General features: G+C 34.3%; 2 protein-coding genes and 2 long non-coding RNA genes across 9 annotated transcripts; all 4 read left to right on the forward strand.

Moving 5' to 3' along the window:
* Positions 1-1,935, forward strand: LOC115441700. Its single transcript, XR_003938491.2, has 2 exons — positions 1-299; positions 1,782-1,935. It is a non-coding gene; the product is annotated as an uncharacterized LOC115441700 (long non-coding RNA).
* Positions 1,936-2,912: 977 nt separating this feature from the next.
* Positions 2,913-4,761, forward strand: LOC115441685. The gene is made up of 2 exons (XM_030166567.2): positions 2,913-3,287; positions 4,123-4,761. The coding sequence occupies exons 1-2, from the start codon at positions 2,996-2,998 to the stop codon at positions 4,137-4,139; spliced, it is 309 nt and encodes a 102-aa protein (XP_030022427.2). The 5' UTR covers positions 2,913-2,995; the 3' UTR covers positions 4,140-4,761.
* Positions 4,762-7,248: 2,487 nt separating this feature from the next.
* LOC115441683 (glycine-rich protein 5) lies at positions 7,249-21,388 on the forward strand. Of its 6 annotated transcripts, none has more exons than XM_037442846.1 (4): positions 7,249-7,543; positions 18,159-18,246; positions 19,197-19,575; positions 21,038-21,388. In XM_037442846.1, the coding sequence occupies exons 1-4, from the start codon at positions 7,292-7,294 to the stop codon at positions 21,051-21,053; spliced, it is 735 nt and encodes a 244-aa protein (XP_037298743.1). In that variant the 5' UTR covers positions 7,249-7,291; the 3' UTR covers positions 21,054-21,388. The 6 variants fall into 6 exon arrangements, with proteins under 6 accessions (XP_037298743.1, XP_037298742.1, XP_030022422.1 ...); XM_037442845.1 differs by having other exon boundaries at positions 7,252-7,543; positions 18,159-18,393; XM_030166562.2 differs by lacking the exon at positions 7,249-7,543 and adding an exon at positions 9,393-9,672 and having other exon boundaries at positions 18,159-18,393.
* On the forward strand, positions 11,494-14,102 carry LOC115441684. Its single transcript, XR_005113017.1, has 5 exons — positions 11,494-12,477; positions 12,570-12,615; positions 13,004-13,075; positions 13,640-13,714; positions 14,003-14,102. It is a non-coding gene; the product is annotated as an uncharacterized LOC115441684 (long non-coding RNA).
* Positions 21,389-24,649: the final 3,261 nt, after the last annotated feature.

The raw sequence follows: 24,649 nt of genomic DNA on the forward strand, positions 1-24,649 counted from the left end.
GACGTATCATTTGATTTTTGGCATTAGTAACTAAGTTCTTAAAGCATATTTAAATTGGAAAGGCCATCAGACGCACAAATATTCTTTATCAAGGCGGTCGCATTCACTCAGAACAGTGCAAACTCGATTCATAAATGGATAAATTAAAAATATTTGTGCTCGTTATTGCCTTTACGTTAATAACCATGTCGGAAGGTGTGCCGGAGTCAGACGAAACGGAAATGAAACCAACTAAACCAGTCCCAGCCAATTCGCCAAAATTAGAACATCCTGAGGGCCATGTGATTAAAAACGAAAAGGTAAATAGTACTTTCGTTATTTAAGTATATGTATTTTTTTAATTCTCTTTAATTATTCAATGCTACAATCACATATAATATTAAAATTAATTTACAAACTAAATTCGCATTTTAATTAATCAGGGAGGTTTTTGTTAGTTATAAAACTAGAAAATATTATTGCTCACGTTATTATTTAATAAGAAAAAATTTATAACCTATTTTTATGATAGTTGTCGCCGGCCGTCCAGCCGGTTTCCCTTTTAGCTCTATTTACGTTTGTCTTAGTCTTATTTTGTGTTAAATTGGTCGCAATATGTTAGCTAAGACAATCTTTTTTTTCGGGTTACCTTTTGAAAAAAATCACCCCTTACCATTGTTGTTTACCAACCTTGCAATTTGACTTAAGGTTTTTTCAATGCTCAAAAATGATTCATGGGCTAAAATATAAAACAAACAAATAAAAATTGCTATTGCTTTATTAAGATAGATATATTATGAATATTTTCGATACAAATAGCTATATTACTTAAAGGCTTTTATCTAATGATTAAATGAGCCCTTAAAGACCATCATGAAAATAATTTAAGCCACAAAACACAAGAGTCTATGATGTAAGCCAACGGACAACATGATTACATTAAGACATCGCGATGCGGCGTTATATTGCAATACTGTTCCATCTCTTCGCTTTAAAACTTGTTGATTATTGTTTGCGTAAGATTTGAGTACAAATATAAGTATTTTTTTTATTTATAATTAAACACCGCCAGTTTGTTTTTATTTTTTTATCTTTATTTAAGGAGCTTGGTCGATATTTCGCGACTATGTCGCTCCGTACGTCCACTTCTACCCGTACCTACTGAATTTTGATGAAATCAAAATATTTTTTTAATAAAGCCTTAGCCTCTTCCGATACAGGAACCGAAAAAAGCTATTTATGCTGCCCACATTAAAGCTCAAAGTATGAGGCCCATTCCGCACACACTCCGACAAAACATGAAGTACGTCATCTACCAGTTTGTTTTGTATAATACTCATTTTTTCTAGCGGCTTCACCTTCGTAAAAGAGTTTTTCCCAGATAAAAGTCCCGTTATATATTTACCTGGGTAAAAAGTAGCCTATATCCTGCTCAGGGTTTCAAACTCTCTCCATACTAAATTTCATCGAAAACCTTTCAGTAGTTTTGGAGTTTATTGCGTTCAGACATACAGATAGGGGCGGCTGGAGACTTTGATATCACATAAATATGGCTTGTTAAAAACACTGTAGGTACCTACAGTGACAGTGCCAAAACCTTGAGATACAAAATATTGTTTGGCATTCCATTGCGCTCGCCATCCTGAGACGTGAGATGTTAAGTCTCATTATGTACAGAAGTTGCACTGGCTACAATGTCCTTCGAACCGGAACACAATAATGACTACACACTGGAATAACTCCTTATTAGTTACATAATTTATATTGCTTTCCAATAACATCTGTAAATTGTTTTATTACAGAAGCCGGAACAAAACACAGCGACTGTCCAAGAAGCGATAAATGTACTATTAGGAGTGCCCGTACAATATTGAAGTGGTTCTTTATGACATTATATAAATTTCATGATTTTAATCTTCGTATTAATAAAAATAAATTACATGTCAAATATCAAAAGTCGTGTTTTTATTACATTTTCGAATGTATAACCTTTCCTGACCTAAAGGGAATTGAGTATCCTACCAAAGAAAAACAAAAACAGATACTATTTCTCCATGCCTTTCGCAGGATATTGTTTTTGAAAAAATATAATTATTCAACATGTATTATTAACTATAATTATTCAACGCGTATTATTAGCTCCCCTTTTATAGGAATAAATATTTTCGTCCATTGTTATAAAGACGAATTAATTAATAACAAAATTTCAAAATCTAGCCTAGAGTTAAGTCGTAGCAAATTGCATCAACATATTTACATATTATATATCTCTTACGAAACAGTCGCTTCGCTCTTGGTTTATATAGTCAGGTTTCATAGAGCGAAGTCCCAGTAATACCGTGAAATCCTAACCCAACTTCACCATCACAAATCCTGTGAACTACTATCGTGAATGATATCAATTTAGCAATACATTAGAAGTAATAATCCATTAAATTATTTTGTTCATGTTCTACTACAAAAAACGTATTGACAGAAGTCGTAATTGTTTTTTTGTCTGCCATAGCTATTGCCTCTTTTTGCTTCACCTTAACAGTCAGTCCTTTGCCGGGATAAATAATAACTCAGAGATAACATAACTCCTTATTAGTTCAGTAATTAATAAAATCAAGGCAGTAATTCCACATCAGCCCATTCAAAAACATACACTTTAACTTTATAATAATCAAACATAAATATCCTATGTTGAAAAAGAATGGGTAAATTCTGTTATAGATAATAATGTCTTCTGCTCTTCTAATACATTTTCTGAGAATGTTACCAAAACAGAAACTTGTGTAGGTATTGAAATCTGTTGTAAATGTCAAATGGATGCATTCACGCGGACCATCGATCGTGTTTCATCTCTGTAACTGATTCTATGTTGTCATTCAGGGTGAACTAGTTACAGATTTATGTTAATTTATATTATTATTGCCAACGAATTTTATAGATTCTTTAAGTGACATCGGTCAGTTTGGATCAGTCTATATCTACCGCCAAAGCTATTTAGTGTTGTTCAAAGAGTAATTTAATAATGATGAAGTTTGTTATTATTTCGATTGTTGTAACAATGTCTGTTTGTTTGACTGACTGTTGGCGAGTATTCCCGTTGGAAATTGAACCTACTGTAAAGAGTGTTAGCGCTCAAGTGCCGAAGTTTGTCACAACTACAACTACACCTACAGCTTTTGTTAGTACAACGGTAGCAGATGTGAAGTCAAGTCTATCAAGTGATGCTCCAGACGCTGTTGCACCTAAATTTTATGAAGAAAAGACAGATGAATCTATCAGACCACCCTCCGTAGACTTAATTCCGCCTAAAGAAGGTACGTTAGAAATTGTGTTAACTATAAAATAGATGAATACATGATAAACCCGGTAGGCAACAGCTTGTTTCTCTGACATTGCAAAGTCCACGGGCGACAGATGCCGATTACCATCAGATGGACCGCTTGCTCATTTATCTACAAAGGCAATAAAAAATCTGAATATTCCTCTCGAATCTTAGGTGTTTTACTCACAAGTACATCCGTAAAGTCATTTTCCCCGTATAAAAAAAACTTTGACTCATATATAATGTTTTCAAAATTAGTCAGACTGTTAACAGGTATCATATGTTTTGCTGGTTTTAGAATATATTTTATAAACGTCTGGATAGCAACCACCGTACACAAGGTGTTAAACCCCCCATAGTGGCCCACGTAAGTGTGTCGTGTTCCGGGATCAGCATGCGTATATGCGATTCCAACAGGCCGGCATAAATGTGTCGAATGTCGACTGGTAATCTCTCGTCAGTCGACATTCAAAATGTTCGACGTCAATGGACCCCACTCCACTTACTATCAGGGGGCCATTTTGCAGCGCACGTATAAAAAAAACGTTTTAACACATTATTAGCTACTGCACCTGCACATCAACCCAATAAACCAGTTTCTTTTGCGATCATATACATAGTTTTATACAAACAGGAATTATACTTCACCTCAATAGTAGAAACAAGAATGACTTTCTGTTAGAGTTATTTACTAAAATAATGTTTCGTAATTTTACAAGTTTGAGCATGAGTAAGGTTTACACAGGTTTGTAATAAACTAAATACTTCATAATCCGGAGATATCAAAATGTAATCAAAACTTTATCTGTATATTTTTTTTGTTTCAGGTGGCGCCGATTACTAAACAACTTACCGATGACATCATTTAATACTATTCTTAATTGTATTTTAGAACTAGTATATATTAACTAAGAATAATATGGAATTTCCAAAATTACGAACATTAAACATGAATTGCCGTGCACAGCGCTTACCACACCGTCCATATTTTATACTTAGTGTAACTTGTGGCTTTGGCCGCGTGACAAACATGTCCCCTTACAAAGGTCCATAAAACACTATAGGATCCCGGCGCCATCGACTTAAAAATTGTATTACTGGGAGCAAATTACCGATATGAAAAGAAGCCTATGTTTTAATCCAGGCCACGGTGAAAAAATCATCCAAATCCATTTCGTAGTTACTGCATTTACTTCTAACCAATATACAAACATTCTCACAAACTTTCGCATTTATAATATTAGTAAGAAAACATAATATAAAGGTTAACAAATTATGGTGGAAAGAAAACTAAACACAACCGAAAGTAGTAGAAAATGAAACAGTTAAAATAATGTGGGAAATTCCAATTCAGACCGAGTCACTGTAATACATAATAGACCAGATTTAATATATGTAGATAAAGTTAACAATTTCACCTACCTCATAGACGTCACGGTACCTTCAGATTATAATATAGGAGCAAAGGAAATAGAAAAACTTACTAAATACCACCTACTCAAAACTGAGATTAGGCGTTTATGGAACACGGAAACACAAGTCATCCCTATAGTAATAGGTTCAACTGGTATGGTGACAAAAAGTTTATCCAGATATATTAACACATTAAATTCCAGCATAGATATCAACATCCTCCAAAAACAAGCAGCAATCCATACGTCTGTTATATTGAGCAGAGTGTTGGGAGACACGTTTTACGTACACGGGGAACAACAGGGAAACTGAATCACCTCTTCCCTGAAGGTATCAGGGCGGGTGGTCAATAAACCCGAGCAAAAAAGCTCGAGTCAGAGAAAACTTTGAAAGTGGAAGTAAGAAATAAGATTGAAGCTGTCATAATTAGGTGAATAGTATTAGCCAATACTATACCTGGGACTGACCTATTTCCATTTAAAAGGTCATTTAAGCAGTATCTGTTTACGGGATGCGTCAGTTACGAAGAATTAAAAGCTGATGCCGGAGCGACAACGATGACCGCTAAACTCACAGTTGAGTTGGGTACTTGGTAATGGAATAATGCAGAGCACTGATAATGTTGAGGACACATTTAAGACATTACATCAGACTAGATGTTGTGTGCGACTATTCCTAAGCCTAAAGATTTTCTCCAACCATCATGATGGTTTGCTGCTTTTCATTGAAGTTAAGGTCAATGTTAAAATATAATAATTTGCGCTTTGCATAGTTAAGCCGTAACATTGGGCGCCTAAGTGGACGTTTGGCGTTTGCAATATGACCGGCATGTTTTTAACTTGGAAAACGAGAACGAGTGACAATTAAGGTTGCTAATATTATGACTTACTATTCAAGAGATTACCTTTTTTTGTTCATATCAAATAAATTAAGCCATAAACTTGTTTGCACTTACGTGGACTACAATAAAGTATTTCTTTGTCTTCACAACATAACGTCATTATAAATTTAAAATAGTTTTACTTTAAGAATTTTAATGTAAAATATAAACACGTTTTTTAATTAATGTTTTGTAGTTTTAATTAATTTTCCTGTTGTCAGATAAAAGTTATCCATCAATAAAATTATAACCTCATTAAATATAAAAGTAACATATACTGACAAATTTATTACATACAAATTTAATTCGGTTGTAATGTACTTTATTCTTCCAATAACTTTTATCTAATGATTAAAAAATCAGCCCTTATTAAATCAACTAAGTATCCCAACATTACTGCGCGAACCCACTCAATAATTATGATAAGTAGTCTTTCCTATCCGGGACTGATAAAAGCCAACTCCAACTTATAAGCCATTCATAACCACAACATTGCCTTCATGATTTAAACACGCTTTCGTAAGCAAGGAAAATCCAGTTGGATGACTCATCTCTCAACTTTGATATTGACAGTTGAAATGTTTTTTACCTACGCCGCGGTCCATGTACGTAACGTACACTTATTAAATAAAATTACACGAATTACGTTTTGTTTTACTGTATGTATTACGCAGTTAAAAATACTAATCTAGAGATGTGCATTACCGTACAGCTGAACGTTATAAAAGTAAATTAATACCATACGCTGTTGGAACACTTATACACCACAAAATAAAACTACCAAATCTTTCTGGGACAATAATGGACAAAAAGCCTTTTCTTACTTTCACAATCTATATGAAACTAAGGAAGTAACATCCCTAGCCGCAAACCAGTCTCATTGAAGTATCTCCACGCTCTAAGTCTAGTGTTCATGACTTACTATAATTAATTTGATATAATTTACTATACTATTTTAATTTTGCAATATAATAATTACACATGAATGGATCATCCTTAACACTTATACGTTACTATCCGAATTTATATCGCTGCTTCATAAAACTCTAACACATCCTTATTGCTATATCCGCGTGACGAAACTATTCGTGAACATCTCTAGCGCGAACAATGAGATTACTTCTTTCGTCTTTGTTTCGCTTACTGACCATACAAAAATACCCGTATGTTAGCCCGCCAAACGACTCTACGATCAGAGATAATAAACGCTTTGAATATTTTATATTTGCTTATCATGCTGGGAATCCAAGTTGTACTATTTTAAGTGTAAATAATGTCATACCAACAGTTTATGTATAAACTCCTGGACTCACTATTACAATTACGACACCATTATATTACGTGTAGTTTTACTTAGAAACAAAACTTTAACTCCTTTTCAAAATAGGATATTGGCGAAAACAACTGTCGTTGGTCAATACAGATTCTTATTGCATACTTTAACAATAACCATTTATCAATTTAAAAGCAAAATAATTTGTGACCTGCATGAACTTGTTGACGTGAAAACAATTTAATATGTCTGCCGTATTACTACTGAAAGTAGTCATAAAAAATAAAACATAAACCTCACGGAAAATATGTTCCTCAAAAACAAGAAATCCTCAAGTCCTGTGTATAAGGATGCAATAACGCCTATATATAGGCGGCGACGATTTGATAAAATCATTTGTGTTACCATTATCTGAGTAAAGTGGTTCGAAATGAAGTGGCCGGTTTTAATTTCGGTTTTGGTTTTTCTCTGTGGTACCCATTCAAAAGAAAAAGCAATATACCAATTCGATGGAACTAATACCCATATATTTGATTTAATAAGAGGTATACCGCCTGCAGAAGGTGCGGTGAAACTAACTAAAGTTACTGGTGATAGAAGTAAGTTACCCGATGGTATATACTTCGTACCCGAGGATGAGGCGTTGGAAAACACCGAGGAAAGAAAGCACCTCCTTATTAAGGTAAGTATCTGACGTGTTAAAATACATCGTGAGATTATTCTAATCGCCATTGTTCTTTTGCACAAGTTTTTACTCATTATAGGTAAACAAGGAAAAACTTAATAACTAATTCTTGACATAAAGTAATTTGTCAAAGAACCTGATGAATTGTCTGCACTGTTATAAGCCTATTAATATCTGTTGCAATAGAACAGAAATAAAAAATAAAAAATCTCCAGCAACTCATAACTGATATTTGTTGTTTTACAATATATTGACCGTTTAAGTATTTTTTACTTGGATATGTACACTCGTTTTGATATCAATTTATTTGCCTGTCCACAAAAGATAATTAAACTTATTAACTTTAATTGTAATAACATTAGTGATTAAGCAGATTTCATAAAACGAATCACAGAACACATTAATCGAGATGTTTTGATAAACTGAAAAATTATTGCTTTGTAATAGGACTCATAACAAACGAAAATGACAGTAATTTTACGCGCAATGCAATCATGAAATTACCAACTGATATACTTGGAAGGGGGACGGGGATTTTAGATCTTCATCATAAAGCGGTGCTGAACAATACAGTTGATGATATATAATTACAATTTACAATACATCCGTTATGCAAATGAAGAGGCGTCGCGCGCTTGCGCGGGAATGACGCTACCACAGACTCTAGCGATCATTGACATAAAAACAATTTGCTGTTTAAGCACAAAGGCAATATATGTATAACAACGAAAACACTTGAACAGAAATAGTTATACATACAACATATCACATAAGAAACAACTTCAACCAAACATAGAAAAAGCATGTGTACTTTTCTTAATATATTTTTTATCCTTGCTCATCATACTCAATTACGAATTTGTGATTCTATCTAAAATAAAAAATTACATTCTACATTTGGCTCGATAAAAAAAAGTACTACGCATATCGTTTTCGTTTGGAAACTTTGGGAACTGCGAGACGTTAGCATTATTTTAATTTCGTTGATGCCTCATTTAATGATTGTACCTCTAACTACGTCATTTGTTATGAAAAAATAACTGGTAATAATGACATACATGACATTACAAATTCTACTAAAAAGAGAAGGAAACATAAATCAAAATATATTCATTTAACATAAACAAAATATATAATCTAGAATGTTCATATCGTTTCCGATAAAAATCTATTTATTTTGTTTATTTATCTTAAATTATTGACCTTCATTCGTCAGGTGAATACAAAATATCTGCAGTAATTAAAATGTGATGCCAAGTGTAAATATTTCCTATGAATACACGTTTGTAGAGGTATTTATTAGTCTCCATCTTGTATCAGATGAATCTGAAGAGGTATCAAGGCTAACCACGTCTTAAAACTCGACAGCAGCTTTGTAATGTGTAGGAATATTTATATCCATTAGGTAAGTTGTTTATCATCATTGTAATCGAAATGTTTTTGAGTTAGACATTTAAAATCAATGACGAAGGTTTGTTGATACAAACATGTCTAGATGAAGCAGCCTCTTGCATTACTATCTTCATTGATTAGTTGTTTAACTTTACCCTTATTTTGTATACTAAACCTACTAAATTTTGCTGCATTACTAAGCATTATTCATTATCAATGCACAGAAAAATCAAAATTCCTCAATTACACTTCAATATCATACTATCTATCATGATAAACACAATTTCAATCGTATTACAATGATTAATGGATACAAATTACATAATCTAAATCATTCAATAACTCATTATGTTCCAACCGCTTTTTCACAATACAAGTAACATTACTGGTATCTATCATTTTACAAATCGTGATCGTTATTGAACGCTGTTCGTATAAAAGCTTCTAATATAATATTGCAACATTCATTTAATTACAAGATGAGAACTAGAGAATATATTTTAGCAGTTATAATATTGTGTAGTGCTTCCGTATTAAATTGTGATGAAAATGTAGATGGCGAAAAGGTTGTTTTGATAACTCCTGTGCTAGCACCATATCGAGGCTCAAGAGCTAAGGTGGTAGAAACTGCTAAAGATTTTCCATTACTCATGCTGTTCGCTAAAGGTGATAATGTTACTGTTGAAAGTGAACCGGCAGTCAAAGAAGATGTACAACCAGTGTATTATGTAAAAGTAAGTGTTAAATCATTCTATGGTTTGTGTAGGTAATTTACATTCTATCACAGAGAAACATAATTCAGTATGAAAATGTTTTACTTTTCTTTGTAACCTTTGTTCTCAATTGAAATAAGTACGCCCCGTAACCACGGAGGCTGCAGTGTTCGAAACGTCGGGAGAAAATTATAATATAAAAAAACTACGATACAATCCTTAAGCAATTTTATTTCAATGTCTAACATTCACGTAAACAAAAAAATCTTTATTTTCAACTTGATGTCCTTTAAATTGTGCATAAATTATTTTTGCAGTTTTACTGTATAATCTGAAGAAAAATCGAATTTAACCTAACATTGTCATTAATGATAACAACCATCCAAAAACATATTTTAAAACAAATTTTTGTTTAGTATTTTTTAAAGGCACGTAGACCTTTTTTTATCTAATAATGTCCTTTGTAAATTTTCGTCTTCTTGCAAATTTATAACTTTATGTAAAAAACAATTCATACCTATATGTAATTATGTTATATAAGTATAAATAGTATACTTTTCTGACATCGATTTAGAAACTGGAAAAACGGAGTTCCCCTTCGTACCATCGTTTACGTAAACAGCCAACCTTGGACCAACGTAAACACAAAAAACACTATTAAATTATAATTAAAGCGGGCTTTTCTAATGTCAGAAACTGACATTCAAGACACCTGTCTCGACAGTTTTATTATTCCATATACAATGTAATAGTTTAGCAAAATGGATGCACATTTTTATTCCTTTCAACTATGAATAGAAATAAATTTTTATATTTCAAACATTTTCACTACTTACAACTATAAATAGTACACATATCTTTTTTAACCGACTTCAAAAAAGGAGGAGATTAACAGTTCGTCGTGTAATATTTTTATGTTTGTTTAGAAGTCATTCATATATTAACCGATTTGAATGTTTTTTCTCATTCTTGTCCCATAGCTTTTCTTTATCTGTGCAGTAGTTTTGTTTTTAAACTTCGTCCAAGTAAACGTAATTGCGAATTTGTTTAGAAAAGCTTTAGCGTTTTTTTGTTTAGAAACTGCAAGAAACTAGGATTATCAATTTCATTCATGCCTATTAAAATCATTATAGCTCTTTTTTATAATAACAAGACTGTCGATGGGTAATCATCTCTGTCAGTCGTCATTCTGTCGGATCCTACTCCACTTACAAACGCGTGCAGTGAGGACACTTAGCCGTGCACGTATTAAAAAATAAACAGATATTAGGTATTTCATGCATTACTCTCCCTTGTTGCGTGCTTCGTAATTGACAACATTTCAAAATGTAAACGTGCCTAAAACAAAAATACCGTTTCTTAATTTTTCTACTCTGAGTTCGATTATGAATTTTTAATATTTTTTTAATACTTAATTTCGGAGAAAAAAATTAAATACCGAAAAATGCTTGATGACGTCACATATACGGTTGAATGAAATAGTTCCTTGGTCCACCTTATTATTTATTTTAAAAAACTAAGACAGTCAAATGTCAATATTACAATAGATCATTGCAATAGATACGTCACAACTGTCACTTTCAACGAGAGAGACAGAAACAAAAAAACTGTCACTTAATTTTTTTTTTACTGAAAAGCAAAGGTCATTGCGTTTTGAGCCGTATATGCGACGTCATTTGGAGCTTACGTCGTTTTAGAATAAAACAAAATTCAAAGTGAAAATCATGAATGAAACTATCTGCATTTCGAAAAAAGAAAAAATATTGGTCTCATCATTTTAGATCTAGTTTCATAAAATATAAACATTTTGGTATGTTGAAAAAATGAAATGTTGTCAATTCTTCCAAAGAGCTCTTGCGTATGAAAATACCACAGTACATCTTAGTTTATATTATAGTCAATCAATACTCCGAGCCAAACTTACAAAATTCGGAGGCGAGTTCATATCGATGAAATGTTTTACTTAACTTTTTCCGTGTGTTTGTCACTTGATTTATTATAATTTATTGAATTTCTATTTACTTATTCTACATTATTACGAATTGGTACTTTCAATCTTTGAAAACCAATGACCTCTAGGGAATGTAAAGACATTCACTAGAATTCATTGGTTTTCAAAGATATACTGATACGTAATTCTATTATTGAATGTATATATTCTTGTTTGTACCTCTACAGTCTTCAAAAACGACCAACAATAACCTAAACACGCTTTTGAAGTTGAAAATCATCATGTCGGAACTGACATTTCAACCTCTAATTGCTTCTAAACAATCTTCCCATTAAATATAAAATAAAGTTGGAACAAATTAATTATCATCGCGAATCTAGATGTTTCCAGTATTCTACGCAAACACTATCATCACTTGTCTTAACAAGCGTAATTAAGAAATTTTAGAGATAAAATCTTTCATGTATAATATATAAGACGACAGAAGAAACAATATGACAATGTGTTAAAGATTACACTTTAAGTTGGTTGCAATTCTGGTTTAAGATCAGGGGGCCCTATTCGATTTACGGAGTCAAATCCGTGTTTTTGCTATTACGGGCGTTCTAATCGAAGAACAGCTTTCAGAAGTGGTTTAGGTAAATATAAGATTTCCGGCACTTTAGCAATAGGGCCCCAGATCTTACTTCAATACATAGACAATTCTATATAAATTTGTACCAAAAACCCATAGATTTCAGATCAAAACCTCTAAGATACCCTAAGAAGTTTTAATTAATTAAAATGTTCTTGAAACTCATCCAAATGGTAGTTATACCATATTTATTTGTGTGCATTGTTATCAACAAGATCTTGCATCATCGGCATATGAACAGGTATTTATTATTTCCTTGTATTTTATATTTCTTCGCTTCAGCTTATTTAAATATTTTTGCGATTCGATTTATTAAAAGTAATTATTTTCCAGGTAGTGTTGAATAATTTGAATAGAATGAAGAGAGACGTTGCTGTAGGTATGTATTACTTCAATTAAGTGGTATTATTAAATAAAAAGGGCGATTTAGCCTTGTTGCGAGTGGAACAGACTGCCGAGACGATTGCCTGTAGGTTCATAACCCAAGAGCACGCACCTCTGACTTTTCTAAAGTTATGTTTATATTCTTTGTGAATAACCTATCGCTTGCTTTAACAATGAAGAAAAACAACCTGAGGAAATCTACCCTGAGAAGGTATGTGCAAGAATTTTGAGGGTATGTGAAGTCTGCCATTCCGTACTAGACCAGATTGGTGGGCTAAGGCCTATTATTAGTAGAGGCGGCCTTGCTCAGCAGTGAGCAATATAGAATACAGGACTTATTATATTATATTAGAAAAAAAAGTACATAAATTATTTATTTGTAGGTTATGTAACTCTATCGTCACCAAACACAGTTCACGCACGCGATCGAATTGTTGTGACAATTCCGAATCAAAGTAAGGGTAAATAGCCTTTATTTTAAGTATTTCAACCGACTTTAAAAAGGAGGAGGTTAGGTATCCATTCGACATGTATTTTTTACTATTTTTATTTTTTACTGTTCTCAGAACTCGGTCATTTATGAACCAATTTAGATTTTTTTTTATTCATAAGAATTATAATTTCGAATTAGAAATGGGGGTGTCACATTTGTGTCACTAAAATTTTATAATAAATTTCTAAGTTCACTCGACTCTCCCGCATTATAGCAATGAAATCACCTAATACTTCTAATAGTTGTAAAATCAAGTTGAGAGACAGTTATGAAAGTAATAATAACATATTATGCACAAACGTATATGCAAATTTAAAAGTATAAACAGCTCGATCTTTCTACTTGATACATTAATATCCAGCCCTGTTTTATATACCCAATGCTGGACACGGGCCTGCTCTACTACTGAAGAGGTTTAAGCCTTAGTCCAACACTCCGAATTTGGATTGCCCGATATCATACACCTTCCAGATTCTTGTGCAGATTCTTTAGGTTATGGTATGTTAATGTTGTCATTAAATTTTAGGAACAAATGCATATCCAGTATACCCCTCGACTCCATACGGAACCAGAGCACCTACTGTCATTTTAAACGTGCCAGGTAGTTATAAATATATAGATGTTGTTAAATAAATCCTTAACTAATAATTCTTCGGCGATATCATATTTTAATTAAAATAAATAGATGTTGACTACGTTACTAATATATTTTATAACAGTGGATTGTTAATTACTACCTAAAGAGTTGAGGAGGTAAAACATTAGCCAGGTTAAATAAAGATTAAAAAATATTTATTAAAAAGCCTTTACTACTTTGAGAATTAATTGAATTGACTCAGAAATTACAACGACTGAATTTTTAGATATCATTCGAGTCTTTTTTATGCAGGCACGGCAAATTAACTCCATTACACCTGATGCTAAGTGGAGTGGGGTCCTAAAGAATGTCGACTGATAAGAGATGATTACCCCTCGGCAGTCGATAGAATTATGCCGGCCTGTTGGAACCGGATATACACAGGCTGATTCCGAAACACGACACACTCACATGGGCCCTCGGCAGTCGACACAATTATGCCGGCCTGTTGGAACACGCTATATACATGCTGACCCCGGAACGCGACACTCACATGTCACTATGGCGGGTTTTAACAACTTGCGTACCGTGGTCGCTATCCGGGCGGATGTATTCTACCACCAGCAAATCCAGATCTAACAGTCTAATTATAATTATATGATTATTTATACTTTGTGAAATTATGTAATACTTTCTTTTCTCAGATGAAAGTTATACTTACAGAGGAATGAACAAACCTTACATCGGCGTGCCAGGACGTTTGTAAAATTCTTAATCATTAAGTAAATAAAAAATATTTTTCAAATAATGTTTTATTTGCAATTTCTTTAGATCGTTGTGATACGTCGAAAAATCGCCAATATTCTATCAAACATAGCTTTCAGTGGCGAAGTGTGAGATTTTTTAAAAGGTAACCAGAAGCAAAATAATAAAAAGTAGAGTCCCGAAGATCTTAAACGAGACTCTAAATCCATGACTTTATTGTAAATAAAGTCAGCATGATTCAATAATCTAATGAACTGTCTCGGTGGCGTAGTTATATTACGGTACGACTGCAGCGCTGAAGTCTCATGTTTGATTCTCGGGTCGGGCAGTAATATTGGGTTTTCCTACTTAATATAAGATATGGTGATAGGCTCGCCCCGTCTCTCATCATAGGACGGATAACACAAGGCGGAAAGTGGGTGTAACAGTTCCCCCTCTGCCTATTCCTTCGGGGATAAAATTGTGGAGAAAAAAATGTCAAGAGGCAAAAACATTTGATTATTCCAATCGTTAAATTTGCTATTCGTTCTCTTTATCCTAAAGAGATCCACTCATCTGTACATACATGTAAAACTATAACATTAAGTTCACATTTTGTGACGTACCAAAAATTTAGACATCTTTTAATATTATAACCCTATTGAGGTGATAATAACATTAACCAATATGCAAACCATACTTTGCAAAAAGCAGGACACTAAAAAAAATTACTTTGCAGAACTTTATAAATACATGCTTCTCATCTTTACATAATAATTATGTACTAAATAAATGAATGGTTTGTGCGGTAAATAACCCACAGATTTTCCCTTTTTTATTCTCTAATTACAGACTCTTGTTTGTTTGCTAACGCTATTATAACGCAACTCGAACTCTAATTATTAATCTACATCCGATTTCGACATATAAACCAATGATTCATAATAAGTAGTCTGATGAGCTGGACCGACGACCTGGTGAGAGTCGCCGGAGTCTGATGGATGAGGGCGGTAAAGAACTGGTTCCTATGACGCTCAATGGGGGAGGCCTATGTCCAGCAGTGACGATTCCCGACTGAAATAATGAAGTAGTCTAAATGGAAATTGTTTAAACCTATTTCTTTTCCGACTTCCGTTCCGTTCCGCCAATCCCCATTGAAAGTTCCAATTTCGGTCAAATCATGTTATAAAAATCAATGCAAATATTTCAAACCTCGCAATCAAACCCCGTTACTCATCGTCTAATATAACCGCCACTAAACAAAGAGGGCGTTAGATGACCCTGAAATATCTACTCATAGGATATAGACATTAAGTCCTTAATAACTAATAATTACTGGCAACAATGTTTCTCTAACCGGAACAAAACAATGCTTTCACTGTCTTGTTTTGCGGACCGAGATAATGCGTTGGTTTCCACATACATGGAGTTCCGCATAAAGAAGATAATTTTTTATTTTTTAGATATTCCTCAATAAAATATACTTATTATTGTAGAGCGACGGTTTTATCTTTTGATCGTTTTGACTTATAGTATTATTTTTTCACATCTGAAAGAAAACGTGGACCTGAGTATTTGATACGAATTTTAACATGGTACCTCTACACGTCCCGGAGAAAAAGGGTCTAGACAGACAGACATACAGACGAACAACAAAGTGATCTTATAAGGAGTCAATGTGATACGGATCCCTAATAAATTATCTTTGCTATAGACTCAGCCCGCGTATTTCGGAATGAAATAAGCTGAGCAATTTTTCGGAATAAACACCTGTTATAATCTACAATATTACTACAGAAACGGAAATTAAACGCATATAATATATGGTCCCTTCCAATGGCAATGGTTTCCAATAAATTGATCTGGAAATCTTTAGGGGAGGCCAATGTTCAGCAGTAGACATCCTGCGGCTGATGATTATGATGATGAATATATGGCCCTGTAAATACAAATTATTTTTTCATTTGAGTAACTTTAATTTGACCACAGGAATCGAAGTCACATCCACGGTCCATAAAGATATTTTCTTTCAACACGCGACATATGTGGTGCTATTATAATTTAAAATTAAACATAAAATCATATTTTTGCATAATGAATAGACATCTAAGAAATATTGCTTATTGAGTCGGTAATTTACCTTTTCCACATTAAAAGAATACCTGTACTCTGATAATTGTCAATTGCGCTAATTATGTATAGCGCAAAGCAATTACGCATGCTCATGCTATAATAATTAAATATCACTTGATATACCATTTTCTCACTTTTTAATAGTATTATTATTAGTAATAAGAATGTGGATCATACTATTGTGTGCAAATCCGATATCAAAAACATTGTTGCGACATCGTGGAAAATTCAACAAAGTAGAAGAATCACATAGGTGACTTTTACAACTATAAAAATAATTATAATAATTCATCTAAGTTAATTAAATTCATATTTATGAATTGAAGTATTAACAAAGAAAAGTACGTGGTCATAAATATTATGAATACAGGAAATATTCATCTACTGAATCTTATATAGATAATATAGCGCCCTAACGGAGACAAAGAAATAATAAATTTCGGATAGCATCATCTATTATTAATAACTGAACTAGAAGCGAAATTTTAGTCGCATCCCCTTAAATATTAAAATAATTTGCCAAAGTCCATGAAACGTAGCAACAACCTGTTTAATAAAACAAAACAACAGCTCAACGTCCTTGTACCTACAAATAAAAAGCATCATCGTAATCTCCTACAAAAAGAGCAAGAAACTCGTTGGCTCTTTAAGTAATATCGCATACCCAAACATACCGAGGCATCCGGTTTATGGGAATAACCAGGTAACCGTGCGGACATACGTGCGCCGAGTTCGCAAATTACAAACCGAAGAGCATCACGTTTTCAAAGCCACTCGCCACGAGAAACTCTTATTCATCTATAATAACGCGTAAAACCTAATTATCCAAAGTTGAATAACAATGTGGGCACATACAATAACGTCATCGTGGGAATAGATCGTTCTGCGAACTGATCTGCGCCCCAAGGACTGGTTCGACTCGCCAAGTAGGCGGTCCGTGACGTAGCGCGGCGTCTGCATGAAAAACACGCTGTATAAATAGGTTTGCATTGTGAGTCCTGCGCCAGTGATCGCTATGGGACTTAGTGGTGTAGTGGTGAGCATTTTGGCGCTGGCGGTGTGCGCCTCCGCGTCCATCGGTGACAATGCCCTCGACGGCGGCGATCGGGTCGTGTTGGTCGCGCCGGTGTTGGCTCCCCCGAGGGATTCCAGGACTCATGTCACGGACCGATCCAGGCAATTCCCGATATTAGTGCTCCTTGCCCAGGCTAACCCGGAATATGTGCGACTCGAACCCGAAGCCAAATCTCTGAAGGGAAACCCTGAACCAATTTATGTTAAGGTGATTTAAGTTCATTAAAAATATCATCGAGACGTGATGAAGATAATGTAAAAAAAAGAATACACCTCTATTACGTGCACAACTCTAAAAACAAGACATGCTCGAAAACATAATAGCACTTAAAATTTAAATAGATACAAATTAGACACCGATTCCAATTATTTTCGCTAAAATTTTAAAAGCAATTATAAAACACGCCGTGTGTTAAAGCAAGATGTACAAAGTACATACCGGTTTCTCAACAAACAGGGAAAAAAAACATTCACGTTTCAATACAAGGTTTTAAATGGATATATCGTGTTTTTTCAGAAACTTGAAGACCAAGAGAAGGAAGGGCCGCTTAATAGGCAGAAGCGGCACTTGCATTTGAAAAAGACGTTACTTCTCGGCGGAGGAGGTGGACTTTCATTTGGTGGTGGAGGTGGCTTCGGATTTGGTGGGGGTGGCGGTGGTGGTTACGGAGGGGGATATTCTGGTGGATACGACCACGGGGGATACCAAGAGCCCTCCAAAACCATCATCGTTAAAGTCGTGAAAGACAACGGTAGAGATATTTATACTTCGGTTTTAAAATTGCAGGATGGTAGCTGGGATGGTATTTAATTACCATCCGTTACTAAGAGTAGGCCACATATTTTTTAATATTTCCTCTTAGATTATAGAACCGAAATTGGTCCTGCGAACTTTAAGTATTACTATTTACCCCTTTTGAATAAAAGTTAGTCTTGAAACTGAGATTTTAAAATTTAACTTTGGCAAAAATTGTTTTCTATGAGTTTGATTGCACCCAAAAAACGTTTTTATTGTGTTATGGCACTGCAAAAAAATGCACGCTTATTATTATTTTGTAAATCAAATTATGCTTTAATATAATGCAAAAACAACGCCCATTTGCGTGTATTTGTGTGTGAGCGCTTTAGCTTTTTTGTAATAATATACAGCTGATATATTGCGTCGATGACTGTACAAGTATTCTAAGTATTATTTGGTAATATATGACACGCGGAAGATCCTATACTTCAAAATGTTGATAATTTAGATGTTACAATACAGCACACGGAGCCACGACACTTTAGGGTACGTGAGCTTCTGCTGTTATTGCATATTTATGGTAAAGATTTGTAGACTACTAAGTATGAAAGATAAAGTGCGGAAAACCGTCTCCTATCAAACAGATTTGCACTACCCTATTAGCTCTTCGTAATATACGTAGAGCTTCCATTTATTAAACAATAATGATGACTTTGTTGTACTGTCAAAGTTCCAAAATTATTTACATTCATTCACCCAAAAAGTGAGGGTTATATTGTATATTACGTTATATTAAATTTCACAACTTTACTCTAGATTACGGATATGGAGGTCACGGCGGCCACCATGGCGGCGGCGGATACAACAACGGCGGTGGATACGGGGGCGGATACGGCGGTGGTGGCGGATACGGCGGCGGTGGCGGATACGGCGGCGGCGGCGGCTACGGCGGCGGCAGTGGCGGAGGATATGGTGGAGGAGGTGGATACGGCGGCGGCGGTGGTTACGGCGGCGGTTATGGTGGCGGCAATGGCGGTAACTACGGACACGGGGGCGGCGATTATGGACATGGAGGTGGCTACGGTCCTGGACACGGTGGCGGCGGATGCAGAGGAGGGTGCGGCGGCGGATACGGAAACGGCGGCGCATCTGCCACAGCAACAGCGACTGCTACTGCCACCGCTAACTCGTACGGGTAATTTGTACTAAAACTCACCACATTTTACCTACATCAAGACATAAATCATTCCTCATTTATCAGTGCAATGAATTACTATAGCACCACATTATTTTCCGTTCGAGTTCACACGAATAACACACAAGTTATATTTGACATCGTGATATATTCAAATTCTACCAATAAAGAGAAAGTGACATGAACCGCATCATTATTAAATTATTTCAAAGATGTCAATAGAATTGCAAAACTCTAAAATCAGCATACGAGTACCTGAGTACTTTACTTATTAAGTGTGAAAAGATTCTAAGAAAACAGTGACCAAAGATGCAATTTTCCGAAAGGAACCCAACACAACGTATAACTACTAATATGCATAAATGCGTTGTGCAAATCGTTCTAATGATTACTAGATTCTAAATAAATTCTACATAAAGGAAAGCCCTTCGCCAATGCAAGAAATAAAAAAAAAACTTTTTTTACATACTACGATGACATATATTTTCATAGATAATATTCCCAAATACAAGATCAGTTATACTATCACGACTGAAATGTAATAAAAACAATCCATCAACTAACTCAACATGTAGTGCAAATTTTTGTTCTAAACATTTATTAGTGACAATTGAAAAACAACGTATAAAGGAAGATGAATTCGACCCGTACGCCATTGCCCCTAGTTCAATGCACTATGCTACATTTGTATTCAAACAGCGAAATGGATGTCAGATTATTGTAAAATATTCATATAATTTGCCGCTATCAACGTGGATACGATCCAAACAGGACCTTGACATACACGTTTAACTTTATATGGATTGTAATTTACACAATATAGGCAATATAAGTCAAGTTCCCACGCAAATCCAAATATACACTACTTTTTAATATTAACATAAATCAACTGTACCTAGCGGATGTTTATATTTTTTTATAAGAGCCAACAACAACTTTAATAACATTAAATAGACAAAAAAACTAGTAGGATGAGCCACGGCCATTATTACTTTTCTCAATTCCTATTTATTCATAATAATTTATCTGATGATAAACAGTGATCTGTTCCTTCCAAAACTTTTATATATTGAAATAAAACTATTTACGGATTTTATTGCGGTTGTTTATATTATTATTTTCTCCCGACGTTTCGAAGACTGCAGCCTTCATGGTCGCGGGGCGGTCTGACCCGTAAATAGTTTTATTTCAATGTCTTACATTCGCGTAAACATTATAAATCATTATAATTTTATATAATCCATTAAACACACTTTAAAACTAAAGACCCATAAGCAACGGTGTTATAATTTTATTTTATAACATAAAAAAAAATAAGTGCCCCTATTTTGTAAAAGTTGTAATCATTTAAAGAATCATTCACTATTGTTATTACTGTTATATCAAATGGTAACTTTATGTCAGGATTATTTTAAATCAATTTATACTAATTTCCATTAACATCTTATCCTTTTTGTTACAGGTATGGGAAGCGTTAAACTTCGCTGAGTCAGAAGTGTTTCTATTCTCTATACTGTATATTGCTGTGATCAAAATAGCGAGATATTATTCGCTTAACACCAAATACCATGTGATTTCCTCTGCTCAAAATTTAAATAGTTGTAAAGCCAAGTTCAAAGATTAGCCTCTTGTATTATTCTTTAAGGAGATGGATCGTATAATTCGTTTGCTTAAAATGCCATGCATTCTCATTAAACGAACCTAATAGTTGGACATGTATAGAGCGATATATTTTACAGAAATATATTGTTATATCCAGTTAAGTGTATTATAAGTAGTTATAAGTTACATTAAAGTAAATAATTTCTACATACCCGATTTTTTATTGTTGCAATTATAAAAGTATCTGAGTAAAATAAATTATTTACTTGTACCCAATAAGCCGATGATGCAATAATTATAGCAAACAACTTTATTAATAAGTTAGGTACAACTCTTTCTAGTCACCTCGAATCGCAAAACCCAAAGAATAAATTGATACATTAAGTAAGAATGCCTGTTTATATAGAGCTACTTTTTGTCACAATAAAAAAGGGAGTATCTCAGTATTAACAATTTTAATACTTATCTTATAATATTGTATAAAATTGTCTTTTATTGATGAATACTTGTATATTCTGCAAAACAATGTAATATCTATTGACGATGCACGCAAAACAAGAAAGAACGCAACAGGTCAACAAATTATGCAGAACTATTAAAGTCTGACATAATTACGGAAATCTGAGAACAATCTTATAAACGCCTAGTCGTATTAAAATGATTATTAAACAAGAAATACCAATGGGCGTAAAAACCACATTGGTATAGGAAAACTACAGTCGAGTGAGGAGCATACTTGATCGTGAAATGTTAAATCATTCGATATAATAAACAGTTGCTCACAAAAACACAAACGTATGAGTAATATCATAGAAGAAGATGTATTACTCATGATGATATATTATCTTGACAGTAATCAATGGGTGCCCATCATGCTGTTAGATAATTAGTGCTTCAAATCAAATTGATCTTTTTTTCAATGTCAGACAACAAAAACTTCTGTTAAAAATATATAGTCAAACAGGTACAAAGTACTCGTTGTATATTTTATCTTATTTATTTTTCGACTGCTAAAGAAGAGTGATGCTTTTGTTTATCTATTCAAAGCATGAGATTTCGGCTTGAAAAGGTAATTTGAAGTCTCAAGGACAGTTCTTCTCGCCAAATATGTCTGCATCATCATAACATCACGCATTTTATCCCCGAAAGGGTATGCCGAGGCGCAACTAGGGCACTCACTTTTCGCCAAGTATGTTCCGTCCCATGATGTGATAGGGGGCGAGCCTATCGCCATATCGGGCACAAATTCCAGACTCCGGGCTGATACTGAGCAGAAAAACCCAAATATCACTTTGCCCAACCCGGGATTCGAACCTCAGAGCGCTATTGTACCGGACGTGCAATACAACTACGCCACCGAGGCAGTCTGATGAATGAAATATGTCTGAGGATAAGTAAATCATATTTTTCGTTAGCCTGAAGTTATATTTTCTGTTGTACGAGAGTACCTTCACATATTATAATATAAGCAATTATTGACTTGTTTTAAAGATAAAGTTTAACTTGGGAATTTCAAATTATCTCTTAACATCGATTTGCATTATGAGATCGGAACACAGGGAAGTTGGCTACGTCACGTCGTACCTGCAAACGTTTTAATGCGTTGTTATTTCTCGCTTAGTTATAAAACCAAAACTTATGGATAAGATGATAAACAATAGGTCTTTATCAAATTATATTTATATCACTAGAAAAAAAATCTAATAACTTGAAAATTTCAGTATTATCGGCATTGACTCCTTCGGGATTTAAAAGTCAAACCCCGTCGATACTTTGCATTTCGCAGTTCAATATGAATCGCTTGAATTGTATCATACAAACTGGTCTCGAACTAAATACAAAGATTATATTCTTTCTCGGAAGACAATGATGTAAGATCATTTACTTGTCAATGTAAAACAGGCGCAACAAGTGGTGCATTGAGTCATCGGATTTCACTAAGTAGGTAAACCTAGTTATAATCTGTTAGATCATGGTATCTGCTGAAGGCACTGTAGTAATTCATGTATTCATTCATAATGTATTTTTTAACTAGTCCCGTAAAATACGTAAAAAAATAAACTCTTTGAAAGTTATAAAAGTCGTTGCAAAAATGTTAAAAGAGTAGTAAATAATGATTTCTTATGTTTACGCGAATGTTAGACATTAAAATTAAATTATTTTTCGGATTTTATGGCGGTTTTTATATCTTAATGGGGTAGCGAAGTTTGGATTCTATTCCTTTTAAAAAAATTGGATTGGATTGCCTTTCAGTAATTTAATTGATATTTTGTGACTTAAATCTCCTTTTATGAATTATTTCAATAGTTAAGATATAAAACACTTATTACGTTAAACACTAATGCAAAATGTTGCTTGGCAAGGCTCTTGTGTGGGTTGAAGAACAAGAACTAAGCTAAATTAGTTAGGCTTACCTCGGAAAATTTAAAAAGTTACACATAGTAAATGGCTTAGTTAGTATATCAGGTGTGCACAAAAGCATTAAAAATATCTTGGCTATGTGAGTTAAGCTAAACTAAAATAGCATAGCTTTTGGCCTACAAACGGCATTAATCCTTAACAAGTGCCTGACGTTTTTATTGATGTTAAATTTCCTTAACGTGTAATTGCTATTTATAACTGGCAGTTAACATTATTTGTATAGGTTGATTTAAGAAAAATAATGTTTTTTTTTATAACTTGACTCTACGTTTGTTGGCTTGGCAAGGGCTGGCTTATACAAACACACCGGACTTTTCTGTGAGGGCTTCAGACGCGCGCAACCCTTGAAAATTAAGCGACCATGCTGAGGGCAACCCACTAACGGGCTAAGAACATCGGCTCAGAACAGTCAATGGTAGATGATGAGATATTAACGATTATGGATGCGCGTAGTCGTAGTGAACTAACAATCCAACCATTACTGTATTTGTCGGCACGCGGGCCCGAACTGTAGAAAGTGTCGGGGGGATAGAGAATGCGGCGAGGTCCTTGGCGGCGAGGACAAAACTGCAGTCTTGTACAGTGTCAAAGTTTTAAGAACTCGTTTTACGAGGAATAAGCAGTGATATCGTCCTCTAGGTCTATCAGAACTGAACGCAGCCGTCTCAATTTAACGCGGTCGAATGGAGTATAAATCGAATTATGTCTAACCAACGTAATCGGATGATTGACTGCTCGATCAAAATATCGTCAGTCGGCATATTGGTGTCCACGTGGAGGTTGCGGTTGCGAACGTACCATGGGACACCCTGCTCGTCTTAGAAATTTGTTTTGCAATACCTGGAGACGCTGAAGGCAAGCAGGCAGTATATGAGCGAACGCAGGCAACTCGTATGTCATAATCGACCTAAGACATCGGCAAAGATCTGAAACTTGTTGTAACAAAAGGTTATCAAGTACCTATAAGGCGAGACCGCTAATTGTCTGGATACATTTATCAATTACGTTTAATGTGTCATTATTCCGAGAATCAAATGGATAATAAATCTAG

Source organism: Manduca sexta, chromosome 25, assembly GCF_014839805.1.
Source record: "Manduca sexta isolate Smith_Timp_Sample1 chromosome 25, JHU_Msex_v1.0, whole genome shotgun sequence".
NCBI lineage: Eukaryota > Metazoa > Arthropoda > Insecta > Lepidoptera > Sphingidae > Manduca > Manduca sexta.

Bases quoted from the DNA above. Each gene is read 5' to 3' on its own strand.
- LOC115441685 (XM_030166567.2), top strand. From the start codon at position 2,996: ATGATGAAGTTTGTTATTATTTCGATTGTTGTAACAATGTCTGTTTGT.
- LOC115441683 (XM_030166559.2), top strand. From the start codon at position 17,583: ATGGGACTTAGTGGTGTAGTGGTGAGCATTTTGGCGCTGGCGGTGTGC. The intron at 17,850-18,158 runs GTGATTTAAGTT...GTGTTTTTTCAG, and splicing joins CTGAACCAATTTATGTTAAG to AAACTTGAAGACCAAGAGAA. The intron at 18,394-19,196 runs GTAGAGATATTT...ACTTTACTCTAG, and splicing joins TAAAGTCGTGAAAGACAACG to ATTACGGATATGGAGGTCAC.